The sequence below is a fragment of the Drosophila serrata genome, unplaced genomic scaffold, assembly GCF_035046125.1.
Source record: "Drosophila serrata isolate PLE 108 unplaced genomic scaffold, ASM3504612v1 contig_240, whole genome shotgun sequence".
In the NCBI taxonomy this organism is placed as follows: domain Eukaryota; kingdom Metazoa; phylum Arthropoda; class Insecta; order Diptera; family Drosophilidae; genus Drosophila; species Drosophila serrata.
Genome location: NW_028257138.1, coordinates 7,794,772 through 7,813,905, shown reverse-complemented (window position 1 = coordinate 7,813,905; position 19,134 = coordinate 7,794,772). Strand labels below are relative to the sequence as shown.

The following is a 19,134-nucleotide window of genomic DNA, read 5'->3' as shown; positions in this document are numbered from 1 at the left end:
TCAGTATGTTATATTTTTGATCAATTTTACGGAATTATCACATATATATAAAAATTGAGACTTTCCCTACGTTTCTCAAAAAACCAAACTGTGTTTGCTCTCTTGTACTCTCTCTCAAAAATAATACATTCCTCGCATTTACTCTCTCTTAATAAAGTGTCCTCCTCTGCGCTTCTCAACCAGTGTACTTAAGCACCGTAGCAAACACAATTATTTTTGTTCTTCTTCTTGTTCCGTTTTAAAGTTTTCAAAAGTTGCAACTTGCAAGTCATTGTTTATTGGTGTTAAAAGTTAGTACGTACTTACTGTTCAGAGTTACTTGTTGCTCATAGATACTTACTGATCAGAGTTACCTAACCTTCATTGATACTTACTGATCATAGTTAATTACTGGTCATAAATACTTACTGTTCCGAGTTAATTACTGGTCATAGATACTTACTGTTTATAGGTAATCTTCATATCATATGATTCCCAACTTGTTCTAACATCCCCGGAACGAAGTGTGTTCTGCCGGCCAAGTCTCAGAAATATGTTCTGTTACAAAAGTTGCAAGTCATTGTTTATTAGTGTTCAAAGTTAGTATCTGGTCATAAATACTTACTGTTCAGAGTTACTTGCTGCTCATAGATACTTACTGATCAGAGTTACTTAACGTTCTTTTATACTTACTATTCAGAGTTAATTAATGGTCATAGATACTTACTGTTAAGATTTACTTACTACTTATAGATACTTACTGATCAAAATTACATAATGATCATTGATACTTACTGATCATAGTTACTTACCATGAACCCCTTTCATCCCATTAAAAACGCCAAATTCAGTTAACATAGTTCATTTTATTAAATTGTATTTTGCCCATTTTGCTTGTCGCCATATTAATGTTTTGTATCTCACAAACTAACAGTAAATATATATTTCTTGTATTTATATTCATATAATTCTTTTTGGTAATATATATAGGTTATTATTTATTAGGTATAGGTTGCTCTTATGTTTTTGGTGTGTGGTGTTCATTCGTATTGGACTTAAGTGGCTAGGATTTTTCCTCCCTTCCTCTTTATGTGAAATGTAATATTTGAAGTCTTTTAGCTGCATGGGTATAGTTCATTGAAATGTTCGTAGAGTGTCTTTGGGGCTTCGGTGATGCTCAAGTCTTTCGATAGAGTTCGGTTTTCGACAGAATAGACGGGAGACTATATTATATAAATGTATATTAACTGCCACAAGTACATAATATTTGTAAATTATTATCAATGCAACATGTAGATTCTCTACAAAATACCAAATTTTTTTGTTAATGCTTTCTCTACAATCTCTACATATTTATTTATCTAAATTCATTGTCTAATTGTTATGCATTTTTTATTATTTGTCTTTTATATTTACACTATTTGAATAAGTCGATGGAAGGAAGTGAATGCTTTAGAGGCCACAACACTGAAGTAGACTGAATGTTTCTTCGGAATTATATAGAACATCATCATCGAGAGAATGGCTAAACATTTATTGTATTATTTGCCTCAGCAATTTGAAAGATTGCTTACACATTTAGGGACTCATTTATAGAATATTTTTTGTAATTGCTTTTATTACTTTGCGTTTGAAAGTAATGCTGAGATAATCTACATGCCATTAGAAGTATTTATTTTGTAGAGTTCAGTGTGAGGTTTCTGTGTTGTGTGCTAAAACGTGTTCGTATCCGATCCTGCAAAATTTGCCAGGCTCTTCTCATATTGTAAACTGGCTGTCTTTATTTTCTATAAAAGTGTTTCGAGTTTATTTTGTAATTGATATAACTGGCGGTGCTTGGTGTGTTCATTTATTGTTTCAGCGGATGGTTTCGCTGGGGGAAACATTAAGCTTCGATTACGATATTTGTTAGTTTTGTGCGCTGGCCGTATGGGTAAGCAGCGATTCTCTTACATGCATCGAGGTTCTACCATTAATTACACAATATTTATAGTGTTTTGTTTTACATAACTAGAAATTGTCAATGCTTGCGGGTGAATAAGCAACGTTAATTGGTTTTTATTCGGTGTATAAAATATAAATAAGCATTAAATTATATTGCAACTTGGTTGTGTGTAAAAAAATTCGATTAACTTATGTTTAATAAAATATAAAATCATATAACAGCCTTTGGTTGAAATTAGCTCAACTTGATTTGGTTAAAAAATATATAAAACAGAGAATTTAAAATACAATTGCATTAAATAAGTTAATTAAAAGTCCCTAACGTCTTTTTCTGTTACACATAAACGCATCTCCAAGCTGCTCTTCCCCTAATTGTCAAAGGAATTCGTTCGCAGTTGGCTATAGCAAGCCTGGCACACCCTAACTGGCTTCAGGATGCGAAGGCGAGAGATCTCCGACTCGAACCGGCTGCACTTGTTGCAGAACACTTGTCCACAGTTTCGGCAATGATGCTTCCTCTCATAGAGCGTGAATCTGAGAAATATAAATAGTCAAACATGATTTTCTTTGTATATTATAAGCAACTTACTTGACATGACACTTGACACACTGATCAGCTCCCTCGTCTTTCAGCCAATGGTCAGCCACTCCTCGACCCGGTTGTTCCGTAACGCTCCACGAAAAGATACGACCACGGGCATCGCCTTTAAATTGATATAAATTAATGTTTGCAACATTATAGTATATTATTCATTACTTACCAACATAAAGAATCTTGTGATCCTTGGACACGGTGAGTGCTGTAATGCTAGCAGGCTCTGCATTATCCTTCCGATCGTATGCCGTATGCATTGTCAATTTTGAGCGGAACATTAATTGACGTTGCCAACGGAAACCTGAGTATAGAAAAATTTAATTAAACTCATTGGATAATCAGATCTTAAAACTTTTAATAGTTTAAACAAACACAATATTGTTTTCCGGAAGTTTTTGTATTTAAAATTTTGAACATTAGATTGGTTTTCGAGATATATTGAATTTACGTCGATATTTAGCATTATAATTTCAGTGAGAAGCTTAAAAAGCAGTGAAGGAATCGTTTCCGACCCTATGAATCATATATATTCTTGATCAGCGTGATTAGGCGAATCAATCTAGCCATCTCAAACACAAATCAAAATTTTTTAATTTTTCCCAATTTTTATAAGGGTTTAAATTGTTAAAATTGTCACCAAAAAAATTGATGAAAATTAGAATTTTTTAAGTTTCTAAATTGAGAACGCAGTTTTATTACCCTAATAAAAACCAACATAAGGCAGCTTTCCGAATGAAAATTAATGAATTTTTGACTTAGTTATAACCTCCCCTTGACTTAGTTATAACCTCATAACTAAGTCAAAAATTAATTAATTTTCATTAATTTTCATTTAAATTTTGATTTGGCAAAAAAATGTCTATATAAAAATATCGATATATTTTGAAAGACTGTCGAATTCTTTAAAGTTAGTTATGATCAATATTCGATACGATCCCATAATTAAATTGTAAACTAGAAAAACTAAGGAAAAGTTGTATTATCTTTGTTTATACTCATCGGTTTTTTGGAATTCATCCTACCTTTTCTTAGCACTTGATCACCTCGGTGATGCCTATCATTGTCTATAACAACAAATCCATCGGTTAGGCTTGTATCCGATTTGCTCGGTCTGATGGCATGTTCATCTAATTCGTTAATAGAGAAATAATGTTAGTAAATAATCCACAATACATTAAACCATTAATCATTACCCTCATTGCTCTTGGGATCTGAGCCGCTGCATCCGGGTGCTTCTACTGTGGCCGATTTCATCTCATGGAAAGACTTGGCTCCTGAAATGGAGCTATTCCGTCGTTCAACCACCGGCTCGTCCGCCTTGGCACCTGCCTCCGCTGATTTGCTCGACTCCTTGCTGTGCTGAGAGGCCTCTGAAATGCTACTTTCCGAAGCGGATTTCACAATTTCTACAAAGGCAGGAATATTGGTTAAGGATTTTGAAGAAAAATAACGAAATTCTATCAACGAACCTTGCTCTTCTTCCTCTGGCTGCGATAGGCTCTTGATTTGCTTAAATATGCTCATTTTTTCGTCCTTATTGTCCTTGCTGTCTAAGGAGGCCGAGTCAGGTTTATCCTGGGAGTTGACCTCAACTCCTCGCTTCAGTTTACGATCAATGGGAACCTGTGTGTGCTCCAAAGACCACATCTGCAAGGAAGAATATATTTTAGACTGTTCATATTAGCTCGCTAAACACTTACCCTCACTACGCCATCGGTGGAGCCCGTTATGACCACGTTCTGTTGGTCCCATTCACGGATCTGGGAGAAGGCCACGCAAAGGATCTGTTGCATGCGATCTGCACTGCCCACGCAGGTGTTGACCATGGCCAGGGCATCGCCATTGATGGACCACACGTGAAGCCAAGTAGCCGAGCAGGTGGCAATCTCCCCAGTGAGTTCGTTAATGGCCACGGCAGCCACAACGCCTGCATGTCCACGCAGCTGTCGCACAAAGGTGAAGCGTGTCATGTCCCAGACTATGGCAGTACCATCTCTCGATCCGGATACAATGACATTGTAAGCGGCGCTGGCCGCCAGACAGGTTACGGCATCCGTGTGTCCATGCAGCGAATGCTTCACACTAAGACTCTTGCGGTTCGCGTCGAACTTCCAGATGGTCACCACCGAACTGGTGCCAGCCGTGACAATCATTTTGGCATTGGGACAGGCACAGGTCAGGATCTCACCCGAGTTCTGGGCCGCCGCCTCGGACACGAATGACGCTCGATCGGTGTCGTATAGCCCCACCCGGAGGGAGTGATCGGCAAAGCCCCAGGCAATGTACTTTGTGTACGACGGCGGCATCATAACCTTGTTCTGCTCAACGGCAAATACGGTCTTGTCCGGCTGCAGGATTTGCCCAACGGGGCCCTTCAGCTCCTTGATGGGTTGCAGACTGGGCTTGAGATTGTCAAGATTGTGGAAGAAGAGGCGATCGGTTTGGAGCACTGTGCTGTTGCCCTGTATCAGAGCCGTGGGATCAATGAGCGCCGAATGGCGTGAGCTGCCCATTTTCTTGGCGGGATGTGCCTTCTTAAAGAGCTGCTTTGGGATCTGGCCAAAGTTGTTGATGAAGCCAATGGTGGCGTTTTTCTTGAGCGGATCGTCAATGCTAAGCGAGGAATTCAATGATTATAAGCTTGTTTATAGAGAAATTAGGTTCAACGTACTTGTAAATATCCACGTTTCCCTCGTAGAAGAGATGGTGGAACACATTGACAGAATCCACCGCAGCTGGTCCCTGTTGTTTGCAGCCAAAGATCAAGTCGATCCACTGGAAAAAAGTGAGTTAGAAGAAATTCAAACAAAGAACAGGCTCTGGCTTACCAAATGCAAGTGCTGACTAACGTAGTCGCACTCCAGCGCGCTCCTGTGCAGGCGGATGAACTCCCTTGGATCCTGCTTGGCCCAAGGCGGCAGGATGACATGATTGAGGGTCTCTCCGTTCTGCTTGGTGCCCAGATCGAAGCTGTTGAAGTTGCTCAAGAACTCGGGAAGGTAGAAGAACTCCGGGATGAGCTCCTTAACGTCAGCCATGTTGAGTTTGGAGGCCGACAGCCAGGCCTCCTTGATGCTGTGGAACATACGATCCGCCAGGTCAAAGTGCCCGCCCTGCAGCTTGAGGAAGGGCTGCGAGAAGGGCTCCAAGCGTACTAGATAGGAGCATACAATCATCGCAGAGCTGTAGTGAGTGCCGTAGTGATAGGGCGGTGTCTCTCCATGTGGATCATCCCATTCCTTGAATCGCTTCTGGAACTGCTCCAAACGCTCCTCGGCCTGGGCGCCCATGGGACGTGAGAAGTCACGGAAAGTCTTCGGATTGGTGAGATCCAGATCCTCCGAGTCGTAATCAGCCAGGATCCAGGGGAATACGGGGTATTGCATCAGGTCGTTGTAGCTGCGCCCGGCCAGCGTGTTCAGGTGCATGAGGTACTGGAAGTTGGAGATCTCTCCGCGCACCCATCGCTGCGTCACCGAAGTCTCACCGATCAGGCCGCTGAAAATCCCTGCCGTCTGCTCCACGCTTGCCGTTCGCTTTTGTCCCGCCACCGATTGCTGGGCGTTGTCGTTCAGTGCGGTGGCCAGCGCCAGGAAACGCTGGTTCACCTTGTTACGAACCTTGCGCGGAAAGCTTAGCAGATAGTTGCGTCCGTCTTCGGAGAATACCTCCAGAGCGATGGGCTGCAGCAGGTAGCGACGCTTGTGCACCTCCCGAATCTCTTCGTAGGCGAACTTTGAGCACTGTCGCAGCTTGTGGCTCACGGCCCGCGAAGTGGTCGAGGAGGTGCCACCGGAATTGGGAATGATGGGCTCATAGGCTCCCGGAGGCAGTGTGTCAATGTCCCGAATCTCACGATTCTTCAGAAGCGTAAAACCATCCACAATGTAACAATGTTCCTTGCCAAAGAGCAGCAGGCCCTCGAAAGTGTCCAGTCCCTGGACTCTTGCACAGCGGAACATGAAGCTGATCTTCTCTTGCTCCTCCAGAAGCCGCAGGAACGTCTCATTGTCACTTGTCATGGATGTATCCTCCTCCTCCTCGTCATCCTCTGGGGCGTTTCCATCAATCGATTCCTGGGGATAAGGAGTCGATCCGTGACCCACCAGTTTGGGAGAAATAGGCGGCGGGGGTGTTGATGTGGAGCTACTGGCCTCCAATCGATGTGGATGTACTGCCTCCAGTGAGCTCTGCTGATGCATCGAATGCTGATCCGACGCCGCCTCGGCCAGGATGCGGGGCTGCTGCTGGCCGTGCAGTGCATATGTCTTGCTGTCCAAACTGGAGGCTACCTTGTACTTCAGCTGACGATTATCCGCCAGCTCCAGTTCCGGACGGTACGGATAGTGCAGGTAGAAGACATCGTTGCGCATTGTCTTTTTCCGCATGCGGTGGGGGCCCTCGGTGGTGTCCAGGATCCACTTGTCCAGCGAACAGCTTCCGGCTGGGCCCCACAGACCCCGCTCACGGGTTAGCTCCGTCTCCGACTGGACCCAGTCCTGGTAGACATAACGCTGGGTATGCTGCATCATTTGCTGGTATTGCTTCGTCCGCAGTTCGAGTAAATCCTTTACAAGCTGCACATGGATGCCGGTAGACTCGTAGGCAGCCTCGCGGCTCATTGTCGACTTGGTACGCACTAGCTCCTCCTTCTTGGCCTTTGTCCGGCTGGTCAGACGCGAGAGGCCACCGGTGACCTTCTGGATCTTCGACTGAATCTGGGTGTGCAGCTCCCAGGGCATGCGGTAGGAGGCCTTGCGTTCCGCCTCGACATAGTTGAACCACAGCTTGGAGGCCAGCTCCATTACCTGCTCCCGTGTGGTCTGAAGATCGGGTGCCTTGGAGTTTGCCGGTGGTGGTGTAAGGGAAACCTTGAATACCTCCTCGATGGCGGGCTTTTTGCACACGTAAAGCTCCTCCCACACGCGAAAGGCGGCACCTACGATCAGGTTGCGTCCCTGCAGCTGGTTGAGATCCTCGTCCTTAGGCTCCGTTGTCTCCGTTTGCGGATTGACGTGCCAAGTGGTATTCCGACTTGTGGCCGGCTCTAGGATGATCTTCATGTCGGCCGTCAGCTGCATCAGGCAGTAGGTGAGGCAGCCGATAAACTCCAGTTCGTGGTTTCCGGCTCCGAAGATGAGCAGACGATGCTGGATGATCTTGTGCAGCGCCTCCAGCACACTCACCTGGTCGGTCCGCGAGTCATCGGTGGGGCGGGAGAGCAGAAAGAGGATGCTGCGGTTGAGCGAGTGATGCAGGTGCTCCAGCGAGAGCGACGAGGAGCGGCGTTTGGCCTGCGCAATCAGTTTGATGACAAAGTCAAAGATGTCGTGCGGATTACGGGCGAGGCAGCCCTGCCACAGCTTGTCCACGATGCGTGCAGTCAGGTAGAAGACATTCGGCGCAATATGCTGAGTCTGGCTCTGCAGGAGAGGAACCAGCGGAAGCGCAGCCTGCTCACCCACCAGCACATCCGCGGCCAGCAGGTGGTCCATCAGGGCGATGATGATCTGCGTCTGATACTGCACCTGCAGCGGAAGTTCTGCCGTATCTGGAGCTGCATCCAAGACGAGATCAATGACTGGCGTAGCCTTGCCCTGCATATTCAGACCGAGCGAATCCACCACGATGACGCGCAGGAAATCGATGATGCATTTGCAAACCGGATGAGCGGTCAACTTTGGCTGCGGCTGCTGTGCTCCATGCAGACTTTCCGGCGGCGGCAGTACAAAGCTGCTTCCTGTACCATCCGTTGGCGTGGAGGCTCCGCTATTTGGCTCCGAGTCTGCAGATCTCGAGGTCGGCGGAAACAGAACTGCAACGAGGGAAGTGACCACATCCCCTGCCATCATCACGGGCGCAAAATCGCTGAGATTCTGGTACAGGCTGAACAGCAACTGGATGATGGTCTCCGGATGACTGTGTAGCCAGGGTGCACACTCACCGCCATGCACAATGCCGCGCACCATGGCCAGCAGGACACACACGCCCTCGGGACAGACGTTGAGCTTGGGCAGTTGCGTGTTGGCCGAGACGGGAGCACCCCAGAGGAATGACCATACCCGGTCGAGGTCGAACTTGGTGTGTTCGGTGGCGAGCACTTTGACAGGCTGTCCCATGATCAGTGCGGTCACCAGGAAATACAGCTCAGGCACATCCAGGTGATGCTGCATTAGCCATTCGAGAAGCTGAAAGCCTGGTATATTTAAGGCTGCAGCTCGCACTTCACCGGCTATCTGCGTGGGCAGGTGCTGTATGGTGTTTTGCGGCGTGGCTACGATGACTGTGCCAGTGCCATTGGTCGGTCGCTGGTTGAGCTGCTGTGCTCCAAGTCCCATCTTGCGCTGGGACACCATCTCCGTGAACCGCAAATAGCCACCGTTGTGATTCGCCTCCCGGAAGCGCACCAGGAAGCTCTCGTTGGCGCAGACCACCACCAAGATGCGTACAGCGATGATGACGGTGGTGAAGTGGACGTGCGGCTGCATGAAGAGCAGCAGCCAGTCCATGCCCAGGGTCTTGGAGATGTCATCGCAGATAACATAGTTTACTGTGTTCCGGGGTGTAAAGAGCAGGCCGTGCAGCAGGGAGAGGCAGCGGTTCCGGAGGTATATATTCTGAGCCACGCCACCGTCCTGGTCGTCACTTGGATTCTTCATACTGGGCAGGAGCACGGAAGCCTCTAAGCCGCCGTCCTGGGCGCGTGGTAGCTTGGCAGCCACATACTGGCCAAACAGAAGCAGATCCGTGTGACGCGGTTGTCCGCCCAGGAGCGTCTCCAGAAGACTGAAGAGTATCTCACGCGTCGAGTGGTCTTGGATTTGTGTGATTATGTGCAGCAGCTTCACCAGTAACTGCAGATCCCGCATAATCTTTACGTTCTGCTTCTTATCGCTGGACTCCACCACCAGTTCTAGCAAATGCTCCAGCAGGGACCGCAACAGGCCGTTCGGTGCATTATGCCAAATCTCCAAATCACACAAAAGATCTTGGAACGCAGTCACATTGGGAATGGCCGACATATCCTGGCTGTTTACCGTTCCCACCAGGCCGAACGTCAGGTGCAGAATGTGCGAGTTGAGGAGGTGTTTCTTCTTCTTAAAGAACATGCCCAGTGTCTGGTAGCAGCGCTTTCTGTCCATCTCTGCCTGGGCGGCACGATTGCTGCGAACCACGCAGGTTAGAGCCTTTACGCCGGCGTACAAGGACTCCACGTCCTGGGCCATGGCAATGATGCCAAGGAGCACGTTGCAACCGCCAACGGTGTCGATCATGGCTGAGACCGGGTGAGGACTGAACACCCGCACGCCCAGGTATCCTACGACCACGCCACCGAGAGATCGACCAGCTCCAGCCAGATGTCCGGCTGAGTTGTGCAGAATTCTGGAGAAACATAAAGGGTTTACTAGCTGGATTTTTGAATGCTTTTATGGTTTACTTACTTGATGGGAGTGGCATTCTCATGAGAGTTCATGTTCAACTGTTTGGCGATACTCTTGTTGTCCGCCCGACTGTACACCTTGCGGATCTTGACCAGCGTAAGCTTAGACACCGCCTTGGCGTTGAGACCCAACAGGACACGATCCTCGGGCACCAGAGGAGCCAACGGTTCCGACTGCTTTCCCAGCTGTGGAGCCTGTAGTGAGCCCATGTAGTGTGGTCCCAACTGGTAAATCGTTTGCACCGTCTGCTGGGCCAGCACATCCTCTAGGAGGTGGCACACGCCCTGCTTCCAGCACAGACGCGAGTACCGTCGCCAGATGGGCGGAGTGCCAATGTAGCCAAAGATCTGGGTGGCTGACGTCAGGTTAGCGCTACTCGCTCCCGGATGCTGAGCGATGTAGTGCAACTTCTGGGTGTGCATGGGAACTCCGTCCAAGTAGAGTGATAAACTGGAGTTCTTTAGAACGGCCCGATTGAGTACGACGACCAGGTTGTGCCACTGACCCTCGTGCAGCAGATCGGGACACCAGATGCGAGCAATGCCATCATCCGAACCCTCCGGTTCCCAGTCACCGATGCCTGTAAAGAATGTGTGAATAGTGTTTCCCAAATTGTACATTTTAAACTCACTTTTTCTGGGCGTGACCAGCGTTTCCTGCGTAGACACAACAATAGCCTTGTCCCGAGCCGATAGCAAAATGGACAGACATGCCAGGTTCTCCTCGCGCGGATTGTGAATGGTCCGCACCAGCGTTAGGAGCCGCACACAATGTGGATCTGTCTTTGGATCCGAGAACTTCTCAACGCAAAACCAAGTGGAGTAGGTGAGACCAGTTTGTGGTGGGAAAATCCGATCGCCGGCTCCGATTCCGCCAATGGTGTTGGCATCAATGGTTCCGCCAGCGGTGGCCGTGGCCTGAGGTGCCAACGATGGCAGATAGAGGCAACCGAATCCCTCGGCGGACATATCCAGCTCCACAAACGGAGGCAACGTGCTCGAACCGTGTGCTCGGAAATCCCGTGGCGTAGTCATGGAGACCAGTGTCTTGATGCGTGTCAGTGGGACAGGTCCTCCCTGCTTGTATGGTTGCTGCAGATCGATATCCGCACACGAGAGTGGTTCACCCAGCCGTAGAAACTGTCGCAGTTCGGTCGGCTGCAGTGCCTGTGCGGCCAAACGCTCCAGAATGTATTGCATGGGCACGTGCAGTGGATGTGATTCCTCGGCCAGTGCCCGTCGCGTCAGTTTGAGCAGCTTCTCGGCCAGCCCGTGGTCACACATAATCTGTTGGTTACGTTCGCTTCGAACCAGTGACTTGATAATCTCGCTGAGGTAGACCTGCAGTTGCACTGCCTGCAGAGGAGCTGAGTCCAGTTCAACAGCGGGCAGCAGTTGGAGCATGCACAGCACCACGCCTGGATGTACAATGCGCGGCTCGGGACTTGGCTGCGTAAGATTCAGCTGACTGGGATGGGCCGGCGTTGCCAGTTCCTTGCTCGGTGAACGCGAGTGTGCTGGAGGCTCACTGAAGAGCGTTATTATGCCGCTTAGATTCGGAGCCTCGAAGTTATCCAGGGCAATGCTGTACAGCAGCCGAAAGACGATGCACACATAGGACAGCGGATAGGGAACGTCCTCCGAGAAGCTACGGATAAGTAAGGATGGGGTTAATATGCAGTCCTAAAAATATATAACCCAAAGTTACCTGACGCTCAGAATGTCTCCGCTGAAGATCTCGTGGTAATACTTGAGCAATGACTGCTGCGGCTCGTAGGCGCCCGTGAAGTCCTGCAGTGCAGACGATCCTCCAAAGCAACCCAGCAGACGGAGCGTATCGCAGAGGGAGCTACTGCTAATCTCCTGATGGAAAAACTTGGCATTGGCCGGCTCAAAGCGCATGGCTGTGGCCAGCGTCTGGCAGACGATCTGCAGTAGCAGAATGAGATCCTGCTGTGGAATGCCCGGCTGCGGCTGAGCCATGCTGCCATCCAGAGACACAAAGACACTGGTGAGGTACACAAAGCCACCAACCTTGCGAAACACGGTCCGCGTGCGATGCGAATCCTTGAGGCAGCCGAGTAGCATGTTGAGTATCTGGATTTTGAACTCCACCTGCAGCGGGCTGACACTGTGCATAAGTGAGAGTACGTGCAACATATCATCGTCTCCGCCGGCCGACAGAATTAGCTCTCGCACTATGCCTAGAGCCTGCGGACGGCAGTGCTTGAACTTAACCAGCTCGTGGACACACTTGGCCCCGTTGTACTCGCGGAAAAGCTGCGCATTGTTGTTAGCTCCTCCACCCAGCAACATGGTTAGAGCTTCCAGAACGAGCTTGCCCAGTGTGTCCAATTCATCCACCTCCTGTTGGTCGGCAGACTGCTCCACTACCAGCGACTCATCGCCCTTGGTGATCTGCATTACGTGGGTGGCATAGCGTGTGAGGCACCCCACAAAGATCTCCAGGATTCCCACCTCGCGATAGACATCTTTAAATACACTGTTGTGACGCAGAATGTTTAGCAGTGTCTTTAGACAAAGGATGCTGCAGGCTGTCGACTGGTTGTGCTTGAGTAGCAGCGATAGACTGATCAGCTCCTTGCAGGGCACAAAGTTCAGCTGGAAGACTATAAACTCCAGCAGGTCGTAGAACTTCTCCTGGATCTGTGGGCTCTTTAGGTGGATGCGTTCCGCGAAGGAGCTGAGCGTGTGCTCCGACTCCAGAATAAAGTAATTGGCATTCTCCGAGTGATACACCCGCGAGATAGCATCCAGGATGGTGCAGCACAGCGCCGGCGTGGTCGACTTAAGAAACACGTTCTGCAGCACTTGGAAGGCGTACACATTCCGGACACACGTTTCCCGGGAGGTGGCCTGTGGCAGCTGAAAGTTTTGCAGCTTGAAACCGGTGTTGAACTGAGCCGCCGGTGGACGCAGTTCATAGAAGCCGCACATGCACAGCGATGAGATCATCAGGACAAGATTCCGGATGGCCGCCTGAATCTCCAGCGATTGGCTACGGTTATTGTCGAACCTGGAAGTGATTTTGCCGGTTAGAAATTAATCAAGAAGACATGTGTATAGTTCTTACTTTAGCAGAAAATCGCTGAGGAATACATAGCCTTGGGAAGCCCGAAAGTCGTCCATTAGTATCTGGGATACCTGACTAGAGTCCTTGAGGAAACAGAACACGGTGACGAACATTTCGACGATTTCCAGTGGATTACCGAACGTCAGACGCTGCATATTGTCCACGCATAGCGCCATGCAGCCCTTGGCTTTAAAAAAATAAAGAAAATTATATTATTAAAGGTTTAACGAGTTACCAATATACGTAAAGTATATTTTTATAGATACATACATATATGCAATGATTTTTAATAAGTGACTCACGAGCATCCAAGTGAAATTAGATCACTTAATATATTCATATTATAATGAATGCACAAAAGCAGGTATGAATTCCCATTGATTTGCATATTGTATTTAATTTATATAGAATCTAAAAATGATTACTCACAATGTATATAGCTAACTACGGCATCGGTCAAGCCGTGTCTCGATATGGTGGTCAGAATTTCGGCTGCATTTTTGCGCCAGACAATGTTGTGAATAGGACACGGCGATGTTATTGCCGAAAAGAGCAGCGTCAGATCGTCCATCCGAGCCAGCTCCTCGGCGGGATAGGGGTACGAGCATAGTTTCACCAGTAATTGGACAAACACCTTCTGCAGCAGAGTGCGTCGCTCTTGGGCATTAAAATCGCTCACTGTTCCACCATCCGCCGCAGGCTCATCGTCCTCGACGATGGGTAGATCAAAGAACAGGTACAGGCACTTAACCAGCGTTGAGGGAACTGCGGCCGCAGTCATAACCTGAAAAGATAAACATTGGAATTAGTTTTGATTTATAAGAGGGAATAGATAGTAAAAGTCCAGAGCCAAGTTCAGAGTCCCGATAGTTTCCCCAATCCTTGATAAAGTAACCATAGGCTTATAACTCGGCTGTTCGGAAGTATAATCTCTAAACAGAGATTAATTTACTTTCAAGATGAACCAGGTTTGGTTTTTCTTCAAGCTGATCGAGGTAGCAATGGGCAGCATGTGCATGTTCTACCACATAAGGGGATCGCTTTATCTGGTGGAGCCACTTCCTCACGTCCTCATTTACTGCGCCACATTCACGTCTTACGTTATGATTGCCGCTTTAGGAGCATTTCGGTTGCTTCTTTCTCCGGCTACCGTGCTCTCCAGTCAACTGCTGCTAACGGCCAGTGCCGTGATCTTCCATTACTTTTGCGCCCTTCTGATAATGCGGACCGCCATGGAGGATCCACATTTGGCCCGCATCAAAGATATCCTTGAGTACATGTCGCATCCACACTTTGCGCACTGCAAGGAACAGAGCATAGCATCTCTGCTCACTGGCACCATGTATCTGATGCATATGTTCCACGTCATTGACATTCTGGTGCGCCTGGAGCCGGGAGAATGGCGGCTTCAGGCCTTGGGACGTGAAAACGCCAAAGAGCTTATTGGGACGGGAACCCGTGCCGGACTCTATGTGCTCTCCAGGCCAGTCGACAACTTCCTGTGTCGCCACAGCCTCTTTTACTTCAATCTGGCCCACTCTCAGCCCTTGCGTTTGCAGATCCCAGACATGGAGGATCCGGGTGGTTTGCAACGCCTGTTAATAATTTTGGGAAATGTTCGTAGGAAGATATGCACGGTGACTGCCATCGAGAGCGATGAGAGTTTCATGTCCACGCCGTCAATAACCACCAGTGACTCTAGTGAATCCGAGGAATTGACAGTCGACGCAGAAGAGGGTCGTGCCAAGAGACGCAAAGATCCCTCCGATTGGCGTGGTCCCAGCGACTCCTCCAGCTTGTGGGCTCAGATCGAGGATCGCAGTACTCAGGACAGCAGCGATGCCATTGATAGACCCCCAGTGGTGGATCACAAAGGAAGACGCAGTACGTCCGTCTGGGATGATCCCGAAAACAGGGAAAAGTCGGAGATTTTGTTGGTAGAACAGAGTTCGCGCATTCTGAGCAAGAATTTGGAGGAAGATGATGATGAGGCACCCAAGGAAGATCGAAAGTCATACCGTGACTCAAGTGTACGCTTTCGTGATTCTAATAATGAAGAAGAAAAGGAAGGAGAAGCCCAGTCTTCGCCAAGGACTAGCCCTGCCAAGCTTAAATCTAAATCTTTCAAAAGAAAGACTAAAGGTAAAAAACGAGGAGGCGAAGAGTCTCCCGAAAAACCAGAGGACTAGAACTAAGTGAAGTCTTTGCATGTTACATAAATACACTTAATTATCTGAAGAAATCTGAAGAACTTGAATATGTTTCGTTAATCGTCATTACTTATAAAATTATTTACTTGTTAAATGTAGCACAAACTATGTTACAGTAATTTTTGGACAAACAATTATAAAATTTTTTAAATACACAGATTGATAAGAATTTCCATTGAGGTTTATGTTACAGTTTGCGAAAAAATGCTTATTGCGCAAGACAGACTGCTCAAGTAAACAACTTTACAAATGCCTTCAGACATATATGAAACAGCGTATCATAAAGCAAATAATACCCTTCAAAGTTGTCGACTGGGGCTTTCATTATTCTTGGGCTTAATATACCCTATAATTTCAGTCAGAAGCTTCTAAGACCATAAAGGAGTCATTTCCGACCGTATAAATCATATATATTTTTGATCAGCATAAACAGCCACGTCAATATAGCCATCTTAGGCAGAAAAAAAAGTTTAATTTTTTCAAAATTGTATAAGGGGTAAAATCGTTAAAATTGTAAAAAAAATTGATAAAAATTTAGCATTTTAAAATTTCTAAATTGAGTAAGCAGTTTTATTAACCTAATAAAAACTATGGAAGTTTTCCGATTAAAAAATAATGCTTTTTTGGCTTAGTTATGAGTCTGTAAACTTTGATTTCTCATTGTTTATTCTCTAAACTCTAAGAACATCTATTCTGTGTTGCTATTCTCTGCTACGTATTAGTTATTTTCATAGTGTTGAATAGCTTGAAGCTTTTCCATGAAAAATATACAACGTTTCTCTTCAAGTTCTTCGAACCAGCCTTATTCTGAATCTCTCAGCGAAATGGCTCACAATAATAATATACAAATGGGGACCAGACATCGGTTTTATAAATGGCATACATATTCTTTATACCTGTATTAGCGATACGTCTCCGTTGGCCAGCAAATTAAGCGTGGCAAGTAGCATCCAGCCGCTGCTAGTTTCCTCCGTGGTCTCCACCTCCAGAAACTTGACGATCGCTATGGATGCAGCCTCTGTGCTCTGGTTGGAGGCTCGTTTCCGGATCTCGCTGACCATTAGACGTGAGACCTGCTGGCAGAAGGCGACCACGTCCCAGAACTTTTCACTCATGTCGTTAGCCGGACAGCTACTGAAAACCTGCAAATAGAAGTTGTTAATTACAATCCTGATCTGATAAAGCAACTCACTTACCTTGCAGAAGAGGGGCAGCATCTCGTAAAGTTTTCCATCGCGTTCCTGCTCGCTTAGAGGTTCCTTTGGATGAGTGTATTCATTGAATAGCTTCTTAAGTGTACTCAAGCTCATCTGAATGCGAGCATCCAGCAGCGCTTCCTCTCCAGCTCCTGCCCTTCCATTGGCGCCTGTCGAGGAACCGGAATCTGTGGCGGATCTGGTTCCTCCGATGGGAGTGCCATTGTTGGCGGCGGAAGAGCCTCCGACACTTCCTGCTCCGGCAGCGCCGCGCAGTTTGCGCATCACATTCATCTCTGTGTGTGTTTGATTTGCGATGTCCTTAGTCTGCAATGGAGATAATGTTTATGAATCATTAGAAAGCAAATATAGAGTTGCCTTAGAATATTGAGTATCAAAAGCGGTTAAGAAGTCATTTTCGACCCTATAAATTATATATATTCTTGATCAGCATCAAAAGCCGAGTTGATCTAGCTATGTTTGGAGAAAAAAATTTGTTTAATGAATTTTGTCAAAATTTTTAAATCGTTAAAATGGTCAAAAATTCAAGAAAATGTTTAATTTTTTAAATGTTGAATTTTTGTATGTAGATTTGTAAGCCTTATAAAAAGTAACACAGAACAGTATTCCGAATTAAAATTGAGAAATTTTTGGCTTAATTATGGGAAAATTTCAAATGGCCAAAGTAAGTGCATAAAAACCTATTATATTAACAATTTGTGCAACATCTTTTAGATCAATTAATCTAAATAAAATGTGTGAATTTCTACCTTAAAATTCACACAAAGTTAAATAAATAACCAAATACAGGAAGAGTAAAAAAATGCACCCCTAAAACAATGTTAAAATGTGTTAAAAATGCGAAATCAGCTCAAATTCCACTCTGGATTTTCCCCAGTTAAGTGTAGGGAATTAATTGTGCATTTTCGGGTATTAATTTAGCATTTACACTTCCATTCGCGTTCGTTCACGGCACCAACACAATCACAACACCGTCAATTGAGTTGTTTAAGTGGCTCACAAATCCCAGTTTCGCACATATTGCTGCAGTAGTTAGCGTTATTACTTGTTTTCGCAGCTATTCTATTTCCACGGCTGCCGCTGTCTAATTAGCGGTCGCTGGAGGTGAGTCATGGTTTAATAAAGTGCCTTCGTTGTATTACATACGAGTATTTACTTTCTTAATTCGGGGAGTGAATGAACGAGCGAGCGTTGCCTTGGGTGTGTGGTGTGTGTGGTGTGTGTGGGTGCACAGGAAGTGTGGGCGCCAACACCAACAACTGCATATTATTTGCATTTATTTATGTGTTTGCTTTTTCCATGAACGGGACAGCTGTTCGAGGTTTACTTAATGCGCACTTGTTTGTTTACTTCAACTCCGTTTTCAAGAGCTCCCCTTTCTCTCTCTCTCTCTTTTTTTCCGCCAACACATTTGGGGCAGCTAACGGCCGCTCTGTTGTTTCCTTTCCTGCTGTCCGCTTTGCTCACACATTCGTCGGTGTTATTTGTTTTGCTCCACTCAATCGCGCTTCCACGACAATTTTATTGATTTTTCTTCCTCTCTCGCGCAGCTCTCGCTCTCTGCCCGTCGCCCTCCCCCACTAACTTTTTCCAGCACCATGGACCAAAATTTGAACATTTTCACAGGCAGTTTTCATGCTTTTTTCGCGGTTTCGTCACTTACTTTCACTGTTCGTCGCTTGCATTGTGCTTGCAGCGTATTTTCTCACTAATTGGGCTGCGAATTTCACTAGTTTTACATCTTGTTTCGCGAGTGAAAAATTTAAACGATTTTCGTACTTTCCTCCTCTCTTTTTGTTCTTTTAGTGTTGGGCAACGTCATCGGAAGGGATCAGCTGCTTGGAGGTGGAAGCATTAATGGCGACATCGATATATTGAGACTATCGATGTTCTTGCAACTTTAGTAAAAAGGGTAAGTGAAACATTAAATCTACATTAGTATGTAAATTGATCTATTTTTTCAATTAATGGATTTTAAAGTAAAACAAATATTTTCCCTGATTTTAAAACATTGATGTTTCTTCAGCTGTTTACCACCACTGTATTTAGTGTTGGTCAGTAACGAATTTTAGGGTTGCTACGAAGGGGAAATCGGCGGATTAGTCTTTGAATTTAAATGTGAGCGGTTCCTGATAACACAATTTGATTTTACTGACAACTTAGGAGAATATTGTAAATTTATCGTTTCAAATCTTTCGTTCTAAATTTTATAATGATTTTTTTTTTAATTTAGATCAAATTTTTAAAATATTATTATAATATTTAGAGGGTTTTTAAACTATTGGGTGTATCAAACCGAGTGTTTTATATAATTAGGTAACATTTGAAGCCTTTTTTAAACAAGTTAAGTAATATTATCACAAAATTAAATTGCAAAATTGGGCGTAATTCAATATTTGAATTCCCCTTAAAGCTTTAATGGTTTCTTTAAATACTGACCATCGGACTGCGCTTGAACTTAATTGTATTTCATAGATGCAGGCCACAATAATGGTTCATTATTTCAATCAACTCATTTTAATTGGAGGCACAAGTGCTGAATTTGTAATTGACAACATACGGTTGCCCTTGGTCCCCCTTCTGTGATTGTGTTTTGGCATTTCTGGGCATAAATTCCTGACCAGACAATGTTGATATCTACAAATCGACTACAC

At 46.0% G+C, this 19,134-nt stretch overlaps 3 protein-coding genes across 5 annotated transcripts in view; 2 read left to right on the top strand and 1 right to left on the bottom strand.

Moving 5' to 3' along the window:
• LOC110183090 (uncharacterized) overlaps nt 1–19,134 on the top strand; it is a 193,718-nt gene that overhangs the window by 154,819 nt on the left and 19,765 nt on the right. The window contains exon 4 of the mRNA XM_086831028.1: nt 18,287–18,392. Coding sequence (XP_086687154.1) covers nt 18,287–18,338 — 52 coding nt within the window. The 3' untranslated portion in view covers nt 18,339–18,392. The remainder of the gene's footprint in view (nt 1–18,286; nt 18,393–19,134) is intronic.
• On the bottom strand, nt 826–18,308 carry bchs (WD repeat and FYVE domain containing 3 bchs). Of its 3 annotated transcripts, XM_020951274.2 has the most exons (17): nt 18,144–18,308; nt 16,460–16,786; nt 16,160–16,405; nt 13,483–13,837; nt 13,054–13,240; nt 11,668–12,996; nt 10,592–11,607; nt 9,961–10,540; nt 5,347–9,901; nt 5,190–5,293; nt 4,219–5,131; nt 3,988–4,165; nt 3,712–3,924; nt 3,541–3,645; nt 2,685–2,819; nt 2,513–2,627; nt 826–2,457 (listed from the first exon to the last, which is right to left on the bottom strand). In XM_020951274.2, the coding sequence occupies exons 2-17, from the start codon at nt 16,751–16,753 to the stop codon at nt 2,292–2,294; spliced, it is 10,491 nt and encodes a 3,496-aa protein (XP_020806933.2). In that variant the 5' UTR covers nt 16,754–16,786; nt 18,144–18,308; the 3' UTR covers nt 826–2,291. The 3 variants fall into 3 exon arrangements, with proteins under 3 accessions (XP_020806933.2, XP_086687144.1, XP_086687143.1); XM_086831018.1 differs by lacking the exons at nt 826–2,457; nt 2,513–2,627; nt 2,685–2,819; nt 18,144–18,308 and adding an exon at nt 17,526–17,643 and having other exon boundaries at nt 3,493–3,924; XM_086831017.1 differs by lacking the exons at nt 826–2,457; nt 2,513–2,627; nt 2,685–2,819; nt 18,144–18,308 and adding an exon at nt 17,409–17,534 and having other exon boundaries at nt 3,493–3,924.
• On the top strand, nt 13,886–16,559 carry LOC147644030 (uncharacterized). Its single transcript, XM_086831024.1, has one exon. It carries the CDS (start codon nt 14,013–14,015, stop codon nt 15,240–15,242), a length of 1,230 nt encoding a protein of 409 aa, XP_086687150.1. The 5' UTR covers nt 13,886–14,012; the 3' UTR covers nt 15,243–16,559.

Excerpts from the sequence above, each read along its gene's own strand:
- bchs (XM_020951274.2), bottom strand. The coding sequence starts at position 16,753 with ATGAATGTGATGCGCAAACTGCGCGGCGCTGCCGGAGCAGGAAGTGTC. Across the intron at positions 16,406-16,459 it reads TGCTGCCCCTCTTCTGCAAG|GTTTTCAGTAGCTGTCCGGC; the intron begins GTAAGTGAGTTG and ends TTCTATTTGCAG. Across the intron at positions 2,820-3,540 it reads TGATCAAGTGCTAAGAAAAG|GTTTCCGTTGGCAACGTCAA; the intron begins GTAGGATGAATT and ends TTCTATACTCAG.
- LOC147644030 (XM_086831024.1), top strand. The coding sequence starts at position 14,013 with ATGAACCAGGTTTGGTTTTTCTTCAAGCTGATCGAGGTAGCAATGGGC.